General features: G+C 35.0%; 1 protein-coding gene across 1 annotated transcript in view; it reads left to right on the top strand.

The window, feature by feature from the left end:
• CAAP1 (caspase activity and apoptosis inhibitor 1) overlaps window positions 1–20974 on the top strand; it is a 46331-nt gene extending 25357 nt beyond the window's left edge. The window contains exons 5-6 of the mRNA XM_032393654.1: window positions 335–408; window positions 18772–20974. Of these exons, the coding sequence (XP_032249545.1) occupies window positions 335–408; window positions 18772–19118 (421 nt within the window). The 3' untranslated portion in view covers window positions 19119–20974. The remainder of the gene's footprint in view (window positions 1–334; window positions 409–18771) is intronic.
• Window positions 20975–21232: the final 258 nt, after the last annotated feature.

The following is a 21232-nucleotide window of genomic DNA, read 5'->3' on the forward strand; positions in this document are numbered from 1 at the left end:
AAGTTACTGGATTCCTCTGTAAGTTATGATTTCTCCCACCAGCTATCCTGCAGGATATTGCAAAGGAGAAAAAGTTACCTCCATATTCCTTCCATTTTTGCTCCTTGATTTTTACAAAGATATATACTGCTTAAATTGGTAGTGGTTTATAGCTACTGTTTTTGACACTTGTATACATGCTTCTGAGTTTCCAAAGTGTACTAAGTGGTGTCCTGGGGGCTCAGAATTCAGTGTGTCTTCCTAAGTATGTGACTTAATTCTGGGAACCTGAGCAGTAAGTATTACTTGATCAAATATAGTTTTAAAAATTGTTTTATTTATTTTTATTCCTCAGACAAGACATCTGTGTAGATTCTACTTCAACTGTGAGAGAGAACAAGCAACCTGAAGGTTTAGAATTAAAACAAGGTATGAATCAAGTAGTTAATTTTTATATATCGTTACCTGAAGATTATAAACATTTTACCAATAATAAATTTTCAGTGTTCCAGGTTGCCCCCATTTTACAGATAAGGGAACAGAATAATTTATTTGGTCCAAGATTACAAGAGTAAAGAACATATTCTTTATTTCATGACTCCTTTAGCCCCTGGAGTAGTTCTGTGTTAGTGATACGTGGTTATAGTGTCACCAGAAAGCAGTCATCTTGAATAGTGTTAATTTAGTAATCTCTACTGTATGTCATCAGCTGCAGATACTGGAGATACATTAACTGGATAGCTTTGGGTTATATGTGGAAAAACAAAACAAAAAAAGCTTTATGGGGTGACTTTGTTTGTCTTTTCTGCAGAGATACTTTGTTATTACTCTCTTCCTTATTTATTTTCTGTAAATCAGTAGTTTTTGACATTACCAGCCAGCAGAACTGAAGTGGTAATTTGTAATTTATTCAGGCCAAGTAGATCAATGGGGTTGATCTTTCACATGTCTTTTTTTTGTTTCTTCTCATTCTTGTAGGGAAAATTGAAAGTAAAATAAATTTTTATTAGTTACTCAAAGACCACCTCACATTTTTCCTTTCTCCTGATAAAATTACTTCAGAGCAATGAGAATCTGCTGTAGCCAAAATGATTGTTTTATTTATTATGTAAGCAACTAATCTTTGATTGGTTTAGAATAGTTTCTCTAAAACTTGAGTCATAAGAACTTAGTTGGTACAGAGAAGTAGGTCATCAGTTTATTTAGGCAGAATTTCTTTTTTTACTTGTGGTCTGTGTTATTAATGCTTAATTGACAGTGAAAAAAATTGGGTAACTAATTTTGTGATTCATTCAATGTATGTGGAGAGAACAAAATCAAGATTTTTTGTAATTCCAATTTATGTATTCTGGGGTTTTATAAATATTTCTGATGGTTTCAAGAATTCCATTGTTTTTCAGAAGTCCTTTTGTGTTAGCCTCTTAAATAGACAAAAAAAAATTACATCTTTATATTCTGACTACTTCTGAGCACCCACCAAAGACATAAAGTCAGAGTCATAGTTTCATTTACATTTATTTGTCATATATAAATAAATGCTAAGCACACATCATTTTCATATAACTCTTGTACCCCGTGGGTAATTGGACACCTCTGCTATTCTTTCTGTCTTTGTTTCTATTCTTTGCATCTAATGAGCAGGCATTGTGGAGGGTATGCTATTAGATCATCTGTGGAGAGAAGAATGTCATGTAATTGACATGGTTGATTCCTAGGGAGAAAGGAATGGAGACCTCATTGTACAAATTAGCCAGTGCTGCCTTGTAAGGGAAGAGGTTTTTCTGCTCTCATGTTCAGGTACTTGGAGCTCTTTAGAACTCGCTTCCCAGTGTCAAAAACCTATTTTGCTGTGATTTTATATAGTAACTTCAGTCATTTAAAAACCAGCCATAGAGGCAAAGAGGGAGAGAAAAAGAACTCCAGAGTAGCCAGATACCACAAAGCCCAAGTCTTTTATGCTCAGGAGCCTATATAGACCACTCTGAGGTTCTCACGTAGGCATCAGAAACATCCAAGAACACACTGTCATCAGTAAGGGACAGCAAGCAGAGGTGAGTAAACATAACATCACAGCACAGCAGTACCATCATGCAGTACAGTTCATGTGCATATTGTGACTAAATCTGTAGGAAATGGTTAAATTAAGTTGCACTTTTTTTTTTAAGAAAAGAGGGAAATAGGTAAAATCTTCCAGAAAAATGTCTATAAAAATAGTTAAAATATAAAATGTTTTGTTGCATAGTGGAATGAACATAAGTTTTCTAAAATATTCAATTATGTAGAACATCTTCTACTAAATATTAGTATAGCTAAAATCTGAACCAGATAGTAAGTAACTTGGTTGGAGTTCCCCAAGAAGCTGAGGTACACCAGGAAATAGAAATCCTAGTAGTCTCAATAAAGATTGGTGTCTTTTTTTCTGAATAAACTAATGTTGCCTATTTTTAATATGCAAAACTTGCAAAATTGATTTAATATTATCTCTAACTTTTCTTGCATAGCTAGCTGTTCTTGCTCACAGTGAGCTCAATAAAAATAGAATAGAATGCTCCTCGTGAATATATTGTCGTTTTGTTTAATGGCTTGACCATTTAAGAAAATTCATGGAAGCTTATTTAGAATTAAAGTAACCCTTTGTTCAGTAGACCAAAATATAAAGCAACATTGAATTTTCTCTTTGCTCTTTCTGAATAAAGTAAGTCTTATTATATGACCTATTCATAGGGTATGATACTGACATGTTATTTAAATTACACTTTCAATTTTTTCAGCTTCTCAGCTTCTAAAATACTCAAATATTGAGAAATATTAACGGTGAATTAGTTAATTGAAATTTACTTTTTTTTGTCTAGTTCTCATGTCATCTGTCTTATTGATAGGAAATATCATTTATGAAACAAGCTGTGCTGAAGATGAGTATCAGATTGTGGGCTAACTTCTACCATACTTTAATGATGGACTAATAGCTGAAGATCTTCCTTCACTGTGCAAACATTATTTAAATTTAAATAAAATCTACTGGTTGATTGATTGGTACTATAGTAAAATAGGAACTCTTCTGTTGGGATTAGTTTCCTAACTCATTTTTAGCAAGAGGGCAGCTGTATAAGAAACATCAGTTATAGTTTTGCTCTTTATCTTCAACACAGCTCTGTTTGTGTACATGAGCACATATACATGTACAAGCCTGAGATCTTTGATTAATTTCCTGGAGGATCTCAGGGCTTGTATTATTGAAAAGGTTTAGCTAAGTTTTTAAAATAATAATTATTCTATTTAAGATTTCTTTATTTGAGAGAGAGAGAGAGTGTGATAGCGTGTGAGCGGGGGGGGGGGGGGGGGGGGGGGGGGCAAAAGGAGAGGAGAGAATCTCAGGCAGACTGTCTGCTGAGCACAGAACCTGCTGCGGGGCTGGATCCCCCAACCCTGAGATCACAACCCAGCTGAAATCAAGAGTTTGTCGCTCAACCAACTGAGCCACCCAGGTGCTCCTAAAATAATAATTATTTATGTAAATTTTCTAAATTGGTCATTTGTGCAATAGTTTAAAAAAATGAAAACTGTTTGTTAGAGGTATTTAATTGGTAAAAATTTTTTTAAAATATCGAATCTCTGCTAATATTAATGAATTCACTTTATATATATCTATAAATAAATTTGCTTCAGACGTTCAGTAATATTTAAGTAATGGTCTATATTTAAATTATTGCTTTAAGGTTTACAACCAGGGCTATGTTTAATTTTGCAAATTATTCTCCTTTGTAACTTAAAAATTTAGCTCTTAGTTTTGCATTTCTTCTTGGAAGTGGTCGTGAGAAATTTTTTTAACTATACATGAGAAATAGCTAAGTCAAATTTGGATACTTAGGTTGAAGAGGACGTGAGGTTTTTAGCACTCACTTTAAAATATTTGAAGAGCTGTCAAGTGGAAGAGTGATTAGGCTTGTTCTGTATTACCTCTGAGAATAAAAATAGGGCCAGTAGATAGAGTTATCATTAGATAGATTTTGGTTCAATTTATTTATCTCAAATAATCAGAAGTACCAGAAAATGAGTGGGCTGCTTTCCTTTTGCTGAAGGGTGTTTGAACACAGGTTACATAAACCACCACTTGGTGGCTCTGTTGTAGAGCAGATTGAAGCAGTGTTTGTTTGGATCTTTGGCCTTGATCTTGAAGTTGGTTTCTGTCAGATTTTGTAAAGACCAGGGCTTAGTGCAGTGTCTGCACTTTATCTTTCTCTATATTTTTTATTTTATTAGAAAATTATTCTTCCTTGCTATGAGAGAGAGACATGCATGCAAACACGCATAAAATACACACCAAATTTTGCTGTGGTTAGGCTCAAATACTGCCATTGTTGTTGTGTTTTTAAAAAAATAATGTAAAAAAATAAATAAATAATGTAGTTGCCTTATGTAATTATGTCTTGACCTTCCAGTTCACAAATTAGTGTAGGATGGACAGCTTTAAGAATTCTCTTGTTAACAAGAGCTTCAAAAAGTTGAAAGGTAGACTTTTATAGGGGAAAAATGTTTATCAGTGGTTAAATTGTATGATGGAAGTTTAGATATTTTCTGTGGGCTTTTTTTTAAGCCTTTTAGACTAGTGGTCACCGAAGTGTAATTATACACACTTCCAGAGAATGCAAGAAAAAGAATACCAATACTTCTGAAGTAAATAAATATATATAAACTTATGTATTCGTCTCTCCATTTAAAAATTTCTGATTCCATATATTATTGTATTAGTACATACTAACTTATAATACGTATTATTTTATAAGTAAATAAAAATACATACTAGAGCAGGTACTTAAAAACATTTTCACTGATATGTTTATATAAGTAATGAATAGACTATAATAATCGATGATGGTCACACTTATTACTTCTAAAAATTAAATGTTAAAGAAGAGATTTTTGCCAATATTTAGCAAAGATATTAAATATAAAACTATATGAGACCATTTGAGTCCTTAAGGTGAGGGATAAATGGAAAACCTCAACTGATTTGTGCTCTTATTGCTGTTATTTGTACTGTTGTTCTAAGGTAGTACTGTACCAGGAGAAGCAGAGGTAAGTAGAGGGACTAGAATAAAAAAGAATGAGGAAATTAATTGGCAGTTAAAAAGGAGTTGAGTTTTGCTGAAAAGAACTTCCTCACCATAGCTGAAGGAATACATACAAGTTATAAGAAGTTAAAAAGATAATGAGAAAAATGCCCTCAGAGACTTCTGTTGCTTTGTGAAGGAAGAGAGAATGAATATCATCAGTTAATTAAGCAGCATTTGGAGGAGTTTTATATGTACATATTGCTGTAGAAACCTCTGGGTTGGCAAGTGAACTCTGTGTTGCCTCTTCCTTTCAAGACCAAAATCGCAGGCACGAGCATGAGAGAGCTGAGGGGAAACTGATAGAAAGTGTTTCAGGTCGTTTGGAGTTGGGGACAGAGAAGCAGATGTACAACTGATTTGTTCTCAAAGTTTGAGTCTAATTTCTTTTTTCCTAGCCCTTGATTACCTCCTTGACTGGCTCTAACAAATAAGTATTCACAGAATGCAGCTTCTTAACACGAGTTAACTTCTTTAAAGGATTTTTAGAAACTCATTCTGGAGAAATGACGTCCAGTTCAGCAGTTGGTGAAGTAAAAAGAGATTTATGGTGTAAACATCAGTGCGACTTAAGAATTTACATTTCTCTTTTCATTCCTTTGAGCTTTTTCACAAGTTATTACCAGCAGTGACACCAAACAGGATCCTCCCACCTTTTCATCTGTCTCTTTCTGTGTGAAGTAGTTGAATAAAAGGGTGAAAATTACATTTTATGTGGCAGATTAGCCCATACTGTTTCTTTTTTCCTTTTGAAGACCCCTCTGTTACATTTAATTGTGCAACTTTTCTGGATTTAAAAAAAAAAAGTAAACTGGCAAGGTTTTTGAATGCATAATGCTTTGTGTGTGTTTTACCAAGAATGACATTATGAAGAATTTGATTTAGTATATGAGGAAAATGTTGGTTTCCATATTTCTTTAAATTATACCCGTTGTATCTTGTGATGTATTTCACAGGATCCTACATATAGTCTGCTTTGGAGGTTACGTAGTCCAGGCCTTCAACGGATGTTTGGATCCCCTTTGGATTCACTGTGCTTTTCAGTAATTATGTTCTTGTCCAACTGATTAGCGAAAGTATCTCCTTATACAGAAGTACTCCTACCAAAGGAAAGATAGTAAACATTAGGCTTGAAATCAGATTTTGTTACCAGTTTCTGAACTTCTTGCACATCCTATACCACAGTCTTTTAATTAGAAGTTTTGGTTACAACACCATAACGTAGTATGTAGTCTTTTCAAATTGATTTCTTTCACTTAGCAGTATGCATTTGAGGTTCTTCCATATCTTTTTGTGGCTTGATAACTCATTTCTTTTTATTGCTGAATAATCTTCCATTGTATAGATTTATTGCAGTTTGCTTATCCATTCACCTATTAAAGGACAGCTTAGTTGCTTCCAGATTTTAGCAATCATGAATAAAGCTGCTGTCATCATTTGTATGCAGGTTTTTGTATGGATATAAGCTTTCAACTCTGGGTAAACACCAAGTTCAATTTTTTAAGAAACTGCCAAGCTGTCCTTCAAAATGCTGTATCATTTTACATCCTGCCATCAGTGAGTGAGAATTTCTGTTGTTTCATATCCTTGCTGGCGTTTGGTGCTGCCAGTGACTTGGATCTTGACTATGCTCATGGATGTGTAAGTGGCATTGTATTGTTTTACTTTGCAATACCCTAATGACATATGATGTTGAGTATTTTTTCAGGTGCTTCTTTGCCATGCATGTATCTTCTTCGGTGACTGGTCTCTTCAGATCTTTTGCCCGTTTTTTATTTGGGTTGTTTTCTAATTTTTGAGTTTTAAGAGTTCTTTAACCAGGTGTGTTTTGTGAATATTTTCTCCCAGTCTGTGTCTTGTCTTTTCCTTCTCTAAATGATTTCTCATAATACATACTTTTTAGCTCCATGTCTCCTATATATTTTATTTATTCAGGTGGGGTTAAGGGACCTACGAGAAGAAGATAAATTCAGTCTGAGCCAACGTTTTCATCCGTGATGCTTCTTTAGTGGTCATTCTGATTCTGTTAAGATCTGGGAGGCACTATAGAATATTTAAATGCATAGATTTTTGAATATACTTGGGTTTGGATTTTGGTTCTGCCACTTCAGTTGTGTGAACTATAGGGCAAATTGATTAAACTCTGTTCCTCAGTTTCATCATTTGTAAAATGGGGATAATAAATATGAATGCCTGGGGCGCCTGGGTGGCTCAGATGGTTAAGCATCTGCCTTCGGCTCAGGTCATGATCCCAGCGTCCTGGGATCAAGTCCCGCATCGGGCTCCCTGCTCTTTGGGAGCCTGCTTCTCCCTCTGCCTCTCTCTCTGTCTCTCATGAATAAATAAATAAAATCTTTTAAAAATCAATCAATCAATCAATCAATAAATATGAATGCCTATTCCAATATGTTGGCATAAGGATTAAATGAGTTAACACATGTAAAGTGCTTTAGAGAAGTGAACAGTACCTAGTAGATGCACAGTAAATATCAGCTCTTGTTATAATTATTTCTGCCGTGATTATTGTTGTCATTAGAATTTTCTGCTTCATCCCCTCAATATCCTACTTGCTGTCTCTAATTGGTAATAGGGTCTCTATTTTGAGTCATAGGCTGCTATTATGTAACTTCTGCTCATTTGTCCTTGTGTGTCCTTTGGATTATGGAAAATGAATTTAATACTTTTTCTAAATGATGTTTGTTCAGATTTTGAAGCTGATCCCTTCTTCCAACAAATGAATTGTAGTTTTGTGCTAGGCACCAGAAAGTTAAATAAAATATGGCCTGGCTTGGAAAGAACTTCTCTAGTAAAGGAAAATAGATGTGTAAATTAATTTTTCCTACTTACCTGTGTCTGACCTTAAATTATATAGTCCCTGTCTCTTCTCTTAAAATGGGTGAACTCTGTGTTACTGAGACCAGCCCCTCTATTTGTATAGTGGACACATTCTCTTTTGGTACCTGTAGGTGTTTTTTTCTCTGTCCCTGATTATTGCCCCCCTCTCTAGTGAACTGTTGCCAGCAGCAGTTTCACTGGTATTGCTGAGTCCTTATCTTAACCCATCAGCCATGTGTGACACCACTCATTATTCCTCCTTCCCTGACACTTTCTTCTCAGTCTCCTTTGTGTCATGCTGTCCTCTACCTGATATCTAAAGAGTAAGTGCCCCACCCACCATCTTCTCTTTGGACTTTTTGTCTTTTTTTAGAATTTTTTTTATTTTTAGGGCACCTGGGTGGCTCAGTCGTTAGGCGTCTGCCTTCGGCTCAGGTCATGATCCCAGGGTCCTGGGATCGAGTCCCACAGTGGGCTCCCTGCTCAGCGGGAAGCCTGCTTCTCCCTCTCCCACTCCCCCTGCTTGTGTTCCTGCTCTGGCTATCTCTCTCTCTGTCAAATAAATAAATAAAATCTTAAAAAAAAATAAAAAATAAAAAATAATAATTTTTTTATTTTTAAAAGATTTTTGTTTATTTGAGAGAGTAAGCAGAGGGACAAGCAGACTTCCCACTGAGTGTGGAGCCGCTGAGTGTGGAACCTGACGTGGGGCTCGATCCCAGGACCCTGAGATCATGACCAGAGCCAAAGGCAGATACTTAACTGACTGAGCCACCCAGGTGCCCCTGGACTTTTTCTCTTTTCTACATCTTATGTAATTCTAAGACTGGTAACTACAAATTTATTTCTCCAATTCAGACTGCTTTCCAACCCTTTATGTCTAGCTTACTTATTAGATGTTCAGTAAGCATCTTAAAGCTGATATGTTCCAGAGTAAATTCTAGATTGTTCCCTGACACACACACACCCTACCCCTCACAACCCCCGCCCAAAGCAACAAAGAAGAAAACAATACCCCTCCCCCTCCAAACCTTGCTTCTCCTACAGTCTTCTCCATCTCAGTGAATAGCAGTTACGTTCTTCTGAGTGTCTAGGCCGAGAATCTGGGAATCACTCTTGACTGCTTTCTTTCAACTCTGTCAACAAATCTGTCAGCTCTGCTTTCACAGTATTCAGAATCCAACCACTTCTCACCTCTTCTTAGCCATATTATTTTGGTATTGATTCCTACAACATGCTGATCCCTTTGTTTCTACCTATGCTCCCCTGTAGTCTCTTCCATAGAGCTGTCTGAATGACTGTAAAAACTAAAACAAAAAGTGGTCATGTCACTGTGCTCATCAAAGCCTTCCCATAGCTTCCCACCTCAAAACAGAATCTGAAGTCCTTCCTTCCTGTGGCCAGTACAAGCCATATGTGTTACGGCCTGTCACTCTCCCCCTTGTGCATTCTCTTCCTTCCTCCTCACTTCCTTTGGCACTACAAGCACTGTTGTCAGAGATTTCGCTTTTGCTGTTCCCTCTGCCTGTATGCTCCTCCCCAGATAACCATGAGTCTTCCGCATATCATTTAGATCCTGATCAAATGTTACCTTCTCTGTCTAAACTAATTAGAACTACTGTTTTTCAGAGCTCATTAACCTCTTAAAACCTAGAATTTTACTGAGCATTGATGTCAGATTAGAAGTTACCTTTTTTGAACATAGAACTATGATGCTCTGTCATGTGTCTAGTTCACAGCATATCTCAAAATATAAATGTGAATCTATCATTTGTGACTCCAGGTTTTAGTGCCTGTCATGCAGTTTGTCCAAATCTGAGAATTAAACTCATTCACATCAGTGATGTACTCTTATTTAAGTCAACTACTTCTTCTTTAAGATCAAACATCTCCAAATCAATGAGGCCTTCCCTAACCTACTTGTGCTCACCTCACCTCTTCTCTCTTACTAAATATCACCTAGTTCCTGCTACTGTTGCCTGTTTAATTACTTATCTGATCCATTGGAAAGACTGGCAAGAGGTCCCTGTTTTGCTTTTTCTCCTAGAATGGTGATGTCTTCAGAGGCAATAATTTTGGATACTACCCTTTTATATATTCTCATGTGTGTGTTTTATGCTGTTAGGTTCACATACTTCTGTACTGAGTTTAGCTCTAGCACCTGTCTTTCCATTCTGTACCTTACACTTGGAGTTTCTTCTTTTGTCAACATCACCTAATATATTCTAAGACCTACTTCATATCACATGCCTATGAAGATCTCCTTGACTTTTTCCTGTTGCCTTTTACAGTGTGAAATCCTGGCATACTTTATATTTGCACAGTTTAGTACTTTATCATGTCCATATTTTAAGCAAACATAAGTACCATAAAGGCAAAATTTGTGCCTTAATCATGCTGCAAATATTTAGTTTACCCTACCTGTAGCATTTTGTAAGGCCTATCTCTTCTGTGGCCTTTATAGCACTATTGTGGCATAGGTAATAGATACTGAGTAAATATTTATTGATTTTTGGATAATTTCTGAATTTGTCATTCACAGAAGTTACGTTTATAGGCTAGTGGACACTCAGTTATCCAGAAGGTCAGTGTGTGGTTGGTAGAATGCTAGACTTCTTCGTATTAAATTGTTTGCATTTTTTTCTTTATGTCAGTAACAGTGTCATGATTAATTTTTTAATACGGTGGTTAACATGATACACTTAAATTTAAATCAGTAGTTTAAAACACTGCATGAAAGAATAACCAAGTTCTGCCAGTTTTGCTGAGAGGAAGATTAAAGTCCTCTACAAAAATTATTTTTATATATTAAAAAAAACCCAGTTGTTTGTTTTTCAGAAAATAAAGTTTTGGTTTCTTGAAAAGGCTAGAACTCACTAAAACTGTTACAAGTTGACTTTTTACAGTTCGAATACTGTAGAATTGTGTTCCTTATCACTTAAAATTTAGTAAAACCAAAGTTTTTTGTTGTCTCAGAAAAGAAATCCATGGAGGCATAGCATTGCTGTCCAGTGAGCTATGGACTTTGTTACTAATGAGATTCTAGCAGGTTGATAACACTAGAAGCCTTGGAGAGTTGAGATTCTAGAGGGAAGGACCTAGAGGGAAGGATGGTGAAATGTGCTGTTCTAAATGGCATAACCACTGAATGTGATTAACTTAAAATTAGATGGGAAAAAACTGAAAGAGAAAACAAAGCAAAATAGTTTAACCCTTTTGATAACCAGCTATAGGGTTGCCTAATAGGAGTATTGGATTTTGATTTTCTTGTGTTCTCCTCCAGAATATATATTTTTACATAATTTCAGAAATGTTATTTTAAGTTTCTGAATAGCAATCAACTCTTTAAAAAAACCTTTTTATCTTGGAAATTTTCAAACAAAAATAACAAAAAAAACAGGAGCATTAACTCCTGTGTACTCCTCTCCATCTTCAGTTATCCCCCTCTGACTAATTTTTCATCCATACTACTACCCGCTTCATATTGCTAGATTGTTTTAAAGCAAATTCTAAACATTTTCAGTTCATCTGTAAATATTTAAATATGTTTGTATCTCAAAAATTAGAGATTTTTTAAGCATGATCATAATGCCTTAAAAAGTTAACATTGCTTAATATCAGATATTCAGAAAGTGTTCAGATTTAACCTGCTACTCATTGGTTAGTATTGTGATATTAAGATTGATGGATTGGTACAAGAATTCTCACCCTACCACCTAATGGTTTTAGTAGCTATTAATTATTGTTGAGATCCAATATTTCATTAAGGGTTACAGAATAGTGATATTTTTAATCCTTAGATATCCAGTGTTCAAATTTCTCTGGTTGTCTCTCTCTCTCTCTCTCTCTCTCTCTATTTTATATATATATATATATATATATATATTTTTTTTTTTTTTTTTTGAGAGAGAGAGAGGGATGGTTGGGGGGCTGAGGGACAGAGGGAGAGGATCCCAGCAGACTCCATGCCCAGCATGTAGCCTGATGTGGGTCTCGATTGATCTCAGGACCCTGAGATCATAACCTGAGCTGATAATCAAAAGAGTCGGATGCTTAACTAACTGAGCCACCCAGGCACCCCTGTCTTAGAATATTTTTAAAACTCTATTTGTATGAATGGAGATCCAGATAAGTTCCCTACATTACAATTGGTTGACACTAAGTTTCTTTTTCATCTGTATGCTTGTCCTTCTCATCCCACCCTCCTTTACCTCCCTCTCTTTGCAGTTTATTTCTTGAAGAAACTGGGTTGTCAGAGTTTCTCAGTTTGAATTTTGCTGATTGCATCCCATTGTTTTATTTAATATTCTGTAAATTGGTAGTTAGGTATAGAGGCTTACTCAGATTCATGTTCAAGTTTTTGACAATATTTTAGAAGCAATGTTGTGTCCTTGAGGCACATAATACACCATTACTTCTCTTTTTTGTGATCACGTTCATAGCCATTGTGATATCTTGTCCACAGTGGCTGATAGGAATGCTCTTGATATCTTGAGGCTAGCTGTTGTTAGTAATCTAGTTTTTTTCCTCTGGGAATTCTTAGTAACTTTTTTTTTACCCCTGAGTTCTGATTTTTTACAGGATGTGTCTCAGGTATGATACACTGCAGTTGGCAAGCCTTTTCAACCTGAAGACTGTCACCTCAGATCACTTTTTTCCTTGTATTTCTTTATTTTCCCTCTCCACTGTCTCTTTTTTTGTTTTGTGACTTACTCTATCACTTTATTCAATTCTCTGCTCAAATGTTACCTTATCAAATCACATTGATCAATCTCTGTGAAAGCATCCTGCTACTGTCTTCTTATTCTAGTTTTATTTTTCTTTATAACACCTGATATGTATTTATAGAGTCTCCTATGACTTAAATAAATGCAGGGACTTTTTTTTAATTCACTGCTGTTTCCTTAATGTTTAAAACACTGTCTTCTACATAGTAGGTGCTCAGTAATATTTGCTGAATTAATTATATTAGGTTGTTGGACTCATGGGTCATTCATCTTGATCTCTTAACTTTTATAGCATATATTTTTTAAAGATTTTATTTATTTATTTGAGAGAGAGAGTGAGCAAGAGAGAGAACACAAGCAGGGGGAGTGGCAGAGGCAGAGGGAGAAAGAAGCAGGCTCCCCGCTCTGCTGAGCAGGGAGCCTGATGTGGGACTCGATCCCAGGACCCTGGGATCATGACCTGAGCCGAAGGCAGACACTTAACCGACTGAGCCACCCAGGCACCCCTTTTATAGCATATTTTAAATATATTTTATTTCTTCTCTACATTTAGAGTGTTTCTTTTCTTTCACTATCTTCCAGCAACCACTGAATGTTTGCTTTTGATAACTGTATGTTTAAATTCTAACATTTCTTATTCTCTGGTCTTCTTTCACTACACCATGTACTTAATGGCTGCAGGGTCCACTTCAGTCTAGGGATACTAAGTAGACTCCTCCACCCTTCCTTCTCCCCCATTAGATTATCTTCTGATCCCTAAATTTTCTTTATTCTTCCTTTGTTCATCTTGGTTCTTTATTTATTGTAGCTGGGTCTTTCTGGAAGCTGGGTTGGGTTTCATCAGTAGCTGTTTAGATATATTTCTCTAGGAGAGCTCTTTCATTTAAGTGGATGAGGTGGGCCTCCCAGTAGAGTGCTTGGACCTGTGGCATGGAGCAGAAGGGTAAGAAGGAAGGGTTCAGTTGGCCCAACTATTCTGAATGGATTTAATTTAATTAAATCCATTTTTGTGTGTGTGTGTGTGTGTGTTTCACAGCCAACTCTTCCTTGCTTCCAAGACTCTCGAAGAAAGAATTCTGTTTATTTGTGGTGTCTTTTGGCTATGGTTTTGCTTTGCTTTTATTTTTCTATCAATTTCATCCTGCTTGCTTACATTTTGTAGGACTCTGGCAAAATGTCTTTTTAGATGATACCCTTTTTTGTCATCTAGTAGTATGGTTTCATTTCTTTTTTAACTTTTTACAAGGTTACGTTCTTGGAAATGGTTGAAGAAATATACATATGTTCATAGAGCAAAATTGGAACACTCATTTTCTTCTCTTCCCCTACAACTTTAACTTCCCTCTCTGGAAGTAACCACTATTAATAATTTACTTATGTTATTTTTAACATAAATATGATCATTACTCGTTAGCTTACTTTGTTGACTTAATCATGTCTTGACCATTTTTCCATCTTATGAATTTATTAAATTTTTTCCAGATGTATACAATTTCTCTTTTTACTAATGAGTTAAAAGTAATATTTTATTGTTTTAATTTGCATTTCTTGATTAGAAATTAAGTTGAACATTTTTTTTAAAGATTTTATTTATGTCAGAGAGAGAGAGAGCACAAGCAGGGGGAGTGGCAGGCAGAGGGAGAAGCAGGCTCCCCACTGAGCAGGGAGCCTGATGCGGGGCTCGATCCCAGGACCCTGAGATCATGACCTGAGCTGAAGGCAGATGCTTAACCAACTGAGCCACCCATGTGTCCCTAGTTGAGCATTTTTTAATGTATTTTTTGACGATTTGTATTTCATATTTTATGATATGCTTGACTTGTTTCTACCTTTGCCCATGTTTTTAGTTATTTCTTAATGATACCTAGACATTGTATGTATTCTTATATTTGCCATGAAAAAATGTATTTCATTAATAGTTGCTTGTAGAGTACCTCTGTCTTATTTTATTTATGTTTCTTTTTTTTTTTCTCAGAGGCCTTACTATTTATTTAGCTAAATTTGTTGATTTTTTTTTCCTTTATGGATTCTCCATTTTATGTTTTACTTAGGTAGGACTGATGTTAGTTTTATCCTCAGTTACTTTACAGTTTTTATGTGCTATTGTATTTTTAAGTATCTGTCTTCTGTCACTTCAGTGGGTTCTTGGTAGGGAAGGGAATTAGGTATGTGTGCTCAATTTGCCGTCTTCAGCAGGAATTCAGACAGATATTTAATTATTCCATGTTCTAGGGTTTGTGTCCTGGCTTAATTTAATAATTGAGTATCAAGAAGTTTCACAAGAATGTAGTCACTCATAACATTAGATACGCTTCCATTTTACGCATTAAAACTATTCTAAGTTGAATTATTAGCAAGTAGAATGTAGGCTCTACTGAGGCTTAAATATACTAGCATAACTTAAAAATCCTTTTAAAATTTTATCCCTCAAAATCTTTATGATTGGGGCGCCTGGGTGGCTCAGTCGTTAAGCGTCTGCCTTCGGCTCAGGTCATGATCCCAGGGTCCTGGGATCGAGCCCCGCATCGGGCTCCCTGCTCCGCGGGAAGCCTACTTCTCCCTCTCCCACTCCCCCTGCTTGTGTTCCCTCTCTCGCTGTGTCTCTCTCTGTCAAATAAATAAATAAAATCTTTAAAAAAAAAAAAAAAAAGAAAAAAAAAATCTTTGTGATTAAAAAAAAAATCTTTGTGATTAATAATTCTTGTACGTTTGTGTACTTCCAGTTGGGTATTTAAAACTTTTATTTTAACAAAAAGCAAACACACATGCATGCATGCAGAATGGGGGTGTGAAGGACAGAACATGACAACACTGATATTTTAAGGATTTTGAGTGAGGCATTTTGGGGTAAAGTTACTTTTTCAGAAAGAATGTACAAGTGTCACCCCTTTCACCTTGAGGATCATAATCGATGAGAAAAAACTTTATAATTTCCTAATACTAAGGATGAGGTAATTATCTTTGGAAGTGTAGTCATGTGTTGTTTGCAAATGATGCTTTAAAAAACAAGTCAGTAGGGTGCTGAAAATTAAGGAAGAGTGAAAAGACTTGAAGTTTGATCCTTGATCTTCAAATAATTTGTCATGTTACATTGTATGAGTCACTTGACTTGTTTTCACATTTGTGAAATGAAGTGCTTATGCTAAGTTATTTCAGATACAAATTGTACAAAGCTTTGGCATTCATGGTGCAGGTATAATGGGCAGATGGAATCTATGAATACATTCACCAATACTGTGTTATGGAGAACTCAGTCACTTAGACTTTGGATAATTTTTTTTAAGTTTTTATTTTTAAGTAATCTTTACATCCAACATGGGGCTTGAACTTACAACTCTGAGATCAAGAGCTGTGTGCTCTACCGACTAAGCCAGCCAAGAACCCCAACCTTCAATAATTTTACATGTAAAACAGAGAATGCCAAATTTATGAAGCACCATTTCTTCATAGGATATGTATAGCTGTTTAAAATAAAGAAATAAAGCAAAGCCCACCTTCTGCCCACTAAAAAGATGGAAACAGACCCAAAGAATATATAGATGAAAAAAAATTCTTGTCAGGATTTACCTCTTTTGAAACATGGGGAGTGTGTATAAACACTTTGATTCTGAATCTTTGGTGCTGGTAACCTTATAAAATAAGGATTTTACTATTACAAGCTCAGGGCAGAAGAGCTCTTTAGCTGTGTGGTTGCTTCTTAAGCTTATAGGCTTAAAAAATTAGGTGAGAATATATGTAGCTCAGTGGTTCTTGGCCATTTGAAGTGTTTGGAAAAACACACAAAAATAATGTGAACATAAGGTACATTCCATTAAAAAATATTTGTACACATTCATATATATTCCTGTAGTCTTTCAGTAAGAAATATAGGCTAATGGTATATGACAGTGATAATTAGCTAGAAGATTTGCCATGTATGACTTAAGGATCTACTAGTGTAGATTCTCCACTTATTTAATAAAAATATCTCTGAGATTTTCTATTACTGTTTATTTACTCACATATAAATTCAAAGCAAATTAATTTCATAAAAGTACAGCTACTTCAAAAATTGTGATTTAGCGTATAAGGGATTCCAGAGTTGTATCATTACACACTGAACCCTGGACCCAGGATAATAAGTGAGCTTCGATTATATTGCCTGGATGTTGTAAATGTACTTCTTTTTTCTAGAAAATCTGGTATCAAAAAGGTCGGGGGTACCTGGCTGACTCAGTCAGTAAAGTATGACTCTTGATCTCAGGGTTGTGAGTGTGAACCCCATGTTGGGTATAGAGATTGCTTAAAATAAAACCTTAAATAAAAAAAGGTTGTTGAGTGAAAAAAATTTAAGTAGAATGTGACTTACTGACATGTGTTACTTATCTGTCATTGGCTACTGCTATCAGTAAGAAATTCTTTTGGATTATTATTCAAGTGATGAATGTATCAAGTGAAAAATAAGTGGTAAACATATCTTGGGAGAAAAGAAAAATAAAGTATTGCATTTTATAAACTTTTATATAGACTTAACTTACTATAATACTAGACCTTGTACTTTAGAGATATCCTAGGACAATTTGCCTTAACTTTTACAGGAGAGAAATTCTGGGAAGGTAAGGGATTTGCCCAAAATCACATACTTAATAGCAGAGTAAGGTTTAGAACTCAGGTATCCCAACTTTCAGACCACCTCTCTCCCCACCCATCATTATATTCTTCTGCTCTTAATTCATGATCAGGCAATGACTTCTAGTTGGAAAACAAATCACCGTTTTTCAAAAATTTATGTTTTAAAATCTTTTAAACAGACTGCAGATTTTTCACTCAGAATCAGTGAGTACAGATTTAGAATTTTAGATTAAAGATGGCTAAGCATGAAAATGAACTTTTTGAGACTATGAACAACTTAGCCCTTTATTTCTTAATTTGTTTTTGTCTCAAATTGCAATACTTATGTAAAGCATTATTTCTTTACACAAAAGGCTATATTCTTTTTTTTTTTTTTTAAGCTGTTTGGAGATATGTGTTGCTTTGGGGGAGGTATGTAAAATATTCTTTGGCATCAAATAATTAAAATTGCAACCTTTTTTTTTTTTTTTACAAGTTCTATTTGTAGGCACAAATATAATTTATTGATTCATTTTTCCACATTAATTTTGGAATAGGGAGTAGTTTTTTAATTATTAGGATGTAGGAGGGTTAGTCAGGCTCAGTAAATTGTTATTATAAAACCAGTGGAGTAGAATTGTTTATGGCCTCCCCTATACATTGTATTATCTGAATTTTCCATCTGTCAGTCAGTAAGTTTTTTCTTATATAAGACTAGCAAAGCTAACATTTGGGGGTTCATGACTTTAAAAAGAAATTAGGAATTCAAAAGATAAATAAATTGGAGGTGTGAGTACCCAAAGTTTAAATGACATCTGGACTTAAGTAATGTCCAAAGCCAAGGTAGTTGGGGCTATAATCTGTCTATATTCAAGGTTTTAGCATCAGTTACAGAGGTTTTATAACAAATGCATTTTTAAAAATTATAGTGTACTAACTTTATTAATTAAAATCCTCTTGATGAAAACTTGGCCTTAGGCATTCTCCTTTAATTTATTGATTTAGAACAAAGTGTTTGAAAAAGCATATGAAAAGATTTAGGATAATTGCAATGCACATGGTGTCCAGCTTGCCAATGATATTTTTTCTTTTTTGTAGTTTATAAAGCAAAGTATTTTAAATTCCTCCTACAATGGAATTTTACTTTTTCATTAATAAGCAGTGTTTTACTCAGGGTTTCCAACATTAGCTTTCGTTTTGTAATGTAGAAGCTTCCCTGTGGTATAAAGTGTTGGGACAATTTAATTAGGAAAAGAGATCATGGAACTCCATGTGATGGTATAAATTTTCCAATGCTTCCATGTTCTACTAAATTGGAATGAAAATACATTAAAATTTACATTAAATTATATCTGTTTTCAAAGTTGAGGAGTCAGGGGAAAAGGGGATGGGATAGAGATTGTGGAATGTGTTTGGGGCTCCATGGTGGGAGGTGGGGTCAAAGAAGCCTTTTAATCATAAGTAGAAAGGAAATTTTGACGAGGGCATTTAGGTTACATGGTTCTTTCCCCCTTTTTTGTTTGTTACAGGCAAAGGGGAAGATAGTGATGTACTCAGTATAAATGCAGATGCTTATGACAGCGACATAGAAGGCCCATGCAACGAAGAAGCTGCTGCTCCTGAGGTCCCAGAAAATACAGTCCAAAGTGAAGCTGGTCAGATAGATGACCTGGAGAAAGACATTGAGAAAAGTGTGAATGAGATTCTGGGACTGGCAGAGTCTAGCCCAAAGGAACCCAAAGCAGCCACCCTGACTGTTCCTCCACCAGAAGATGTTCAGCCTTCCGCACAGCAGCTGGAGCTGCTAGAACTTGAGATGAGGGCGAGAGCTATTAAAGCCCTAATGAAGGCTGGTGATATAAAAAAACCAGCCTAGTTATTTGACTTGAATCTGAGTTCTAGGTGTGTTTGAGCAAAGCCCCATCATATAATTTTGTATATGAAGTTTATTTTTAGTCTTATGTGATATTTCTCATGTAATCCTTATTAGATAAACTCATTTTAGGCCTAAAATACCTGTGGTTTTTTTTTTTACTGTTGTTACTTTTATATATGTGTTATTGCTTTATGAATTCATGGCAGATATCATTGGATAACCTGGATACTTTGTTAGATGAGCATTTAGCTATGTCTGCAAATTAATATCTGAAAAGCAATTAGCAAAGAGTCACTGTATATTTTCCTTCATTTTTAAATGTTTTGGCATCAAACCTAAAAGCTTAAGAAAGATTGACCAAGCATGTTGCTCTTAAGGTTACCTATATTTTGTGGTAGAATATTAAATTATTGCTTTTAGATTTGTTAACAATTTAAGAAATTTAGTCATGCTTATATGCACTTTTAAAACAAGTCTGTCTTGGAGACACCTTCTGTGGGTGTGAATTTACTGGTAAAAACAGAAGAACATTTTTTGTTGTAAGGCTTAGAGGTCTGAAATGGCTGAGAAAAATGTTTTTTATAAAAGAAAAAAAAGGACTTAATTTAAGGCCATTTTTAAAAATGTAGAAGTAATTGCCCAACTTTAATTCCAGCAGACAAGCCATTCTAACAGGTATTTGATATTATTGGACACTTGGTTCAAGTTTTTTTCTTCAGTAAAAAGGGAACATATTTGCATTTACATTCCAAGCTATTAGGAAAAGAGTATTTTATTGTACAGGCTTTTATCTCATGTTTTTGCTTGAAGATCTGATGTGCTATAATTCCATGAATTAAAAATAATAAAGACTATCATCCTGGATCTGAAGACTTTTGATACATTTCCAAAAGCAAAATTAATTTCAGGAAGCTTTGATAAGTCGATGTTATAATTAATCTAATTTTGTATAGTTTTTGTAAATAAATTAACATCCCGCACAATAATGGATGCTTTTTGCCCCATCACTAATTGTAGTTGTTTGATACTGAAATTTAGGTAGAGCCTCCTAAAATAAATTAATTTTTTTTCTAAAATATAAATCTGAAACCACTGTTTTTATAATTGCTAACAAATTACTATATTTTATTTGTAAACCATGCTCTACTAATGTATGAGGATTTTCCTCATACATAAAACTTATTGGAATTGTGTTATATTAGCTGGCTTAATTATATGTAAATTTTAGAGAGTTTCTTGTGGAAATAGAGAGTGTTTATGAAACATAGAGTTGCAAAGTTACAAATTTATTTTTTTGTTGTTTCTGAATATGCCTTTAAATAATCCTGTCATATTCCTCACCCCCCCCCCCCCCCCCCCGGGAATCTTTCTAATGTAGCACAGGCCTATGTCATCTGGAGTACTTCTCTTAGGCTGGTGAATGTGGGTATGATTCGAATAGTGAGTTCTGCTTCAAGATGAAAAAGCATTGATTATGGCAAAATAATTTTTTATTCCAACTGGAAGTTAAAATAATAACAAAGTAGTACGGAACAAACTCTATTGCTGCTTACTAATTATAAAATGCAGTAGATGACATTTGTGTGATTAAACATATAGCAGTAGGTAAGGGTCTGAGTGCTTTGTAGCTGCCTAGTTACCACCTTCATGAAGCATTGTGTGTCTGCTCTGTTCATTGTGCAGAATGGTCTAGAGGACGTTTGACTAGAGTGGTATGTGTGAGGTAGAATGAGCTTAACAAATTAGAAGCCACTTAGTTTCCTACCTTGGAAAATCAGCTCTTCTTCTAACTCTTTTTTTTTTTTTTTTTAATGTTGAAAGACACAAGAGCTTTTTGAAAAATGAATGGCTTTGGAGAATAGGAATACGTTTGTTTTAGGGAAGCCTACGTAAATGGGAGAATACCATATATTGATCTAATGTTGCCATTTAAATCGTCAGCTCATAGGTATTTATTAAATACCTCTGAGGTGTTTAGTCTTGTTCAGAATCTCAAACTCAGGGATGTTACAGTATAGATTTTAGCACAGAATAGACTGAGTAATAGTAAAGATACAGGTGCTACTGCTTTTTATGCTCCTCCCTTTTGCCAAAGTAAGGAGAATTTTTATGAA

Source organism: Phoca vitulina, unplaced genomic scaffold, assembly GCF_004348235.1.
Source record: "Phoca vitulina isolate PV1807 unplaced genomic scaffold, GSC_HSeal_1.0 scaffold75, whole genome shotgun sequence".
In the NCBI taxonomy this organism is placed as follows: Eukaryota; Metazoa; Chordata; class Mammalia; order Carnivora; family Phocidae; genus Phoca; species Phoca vitulina.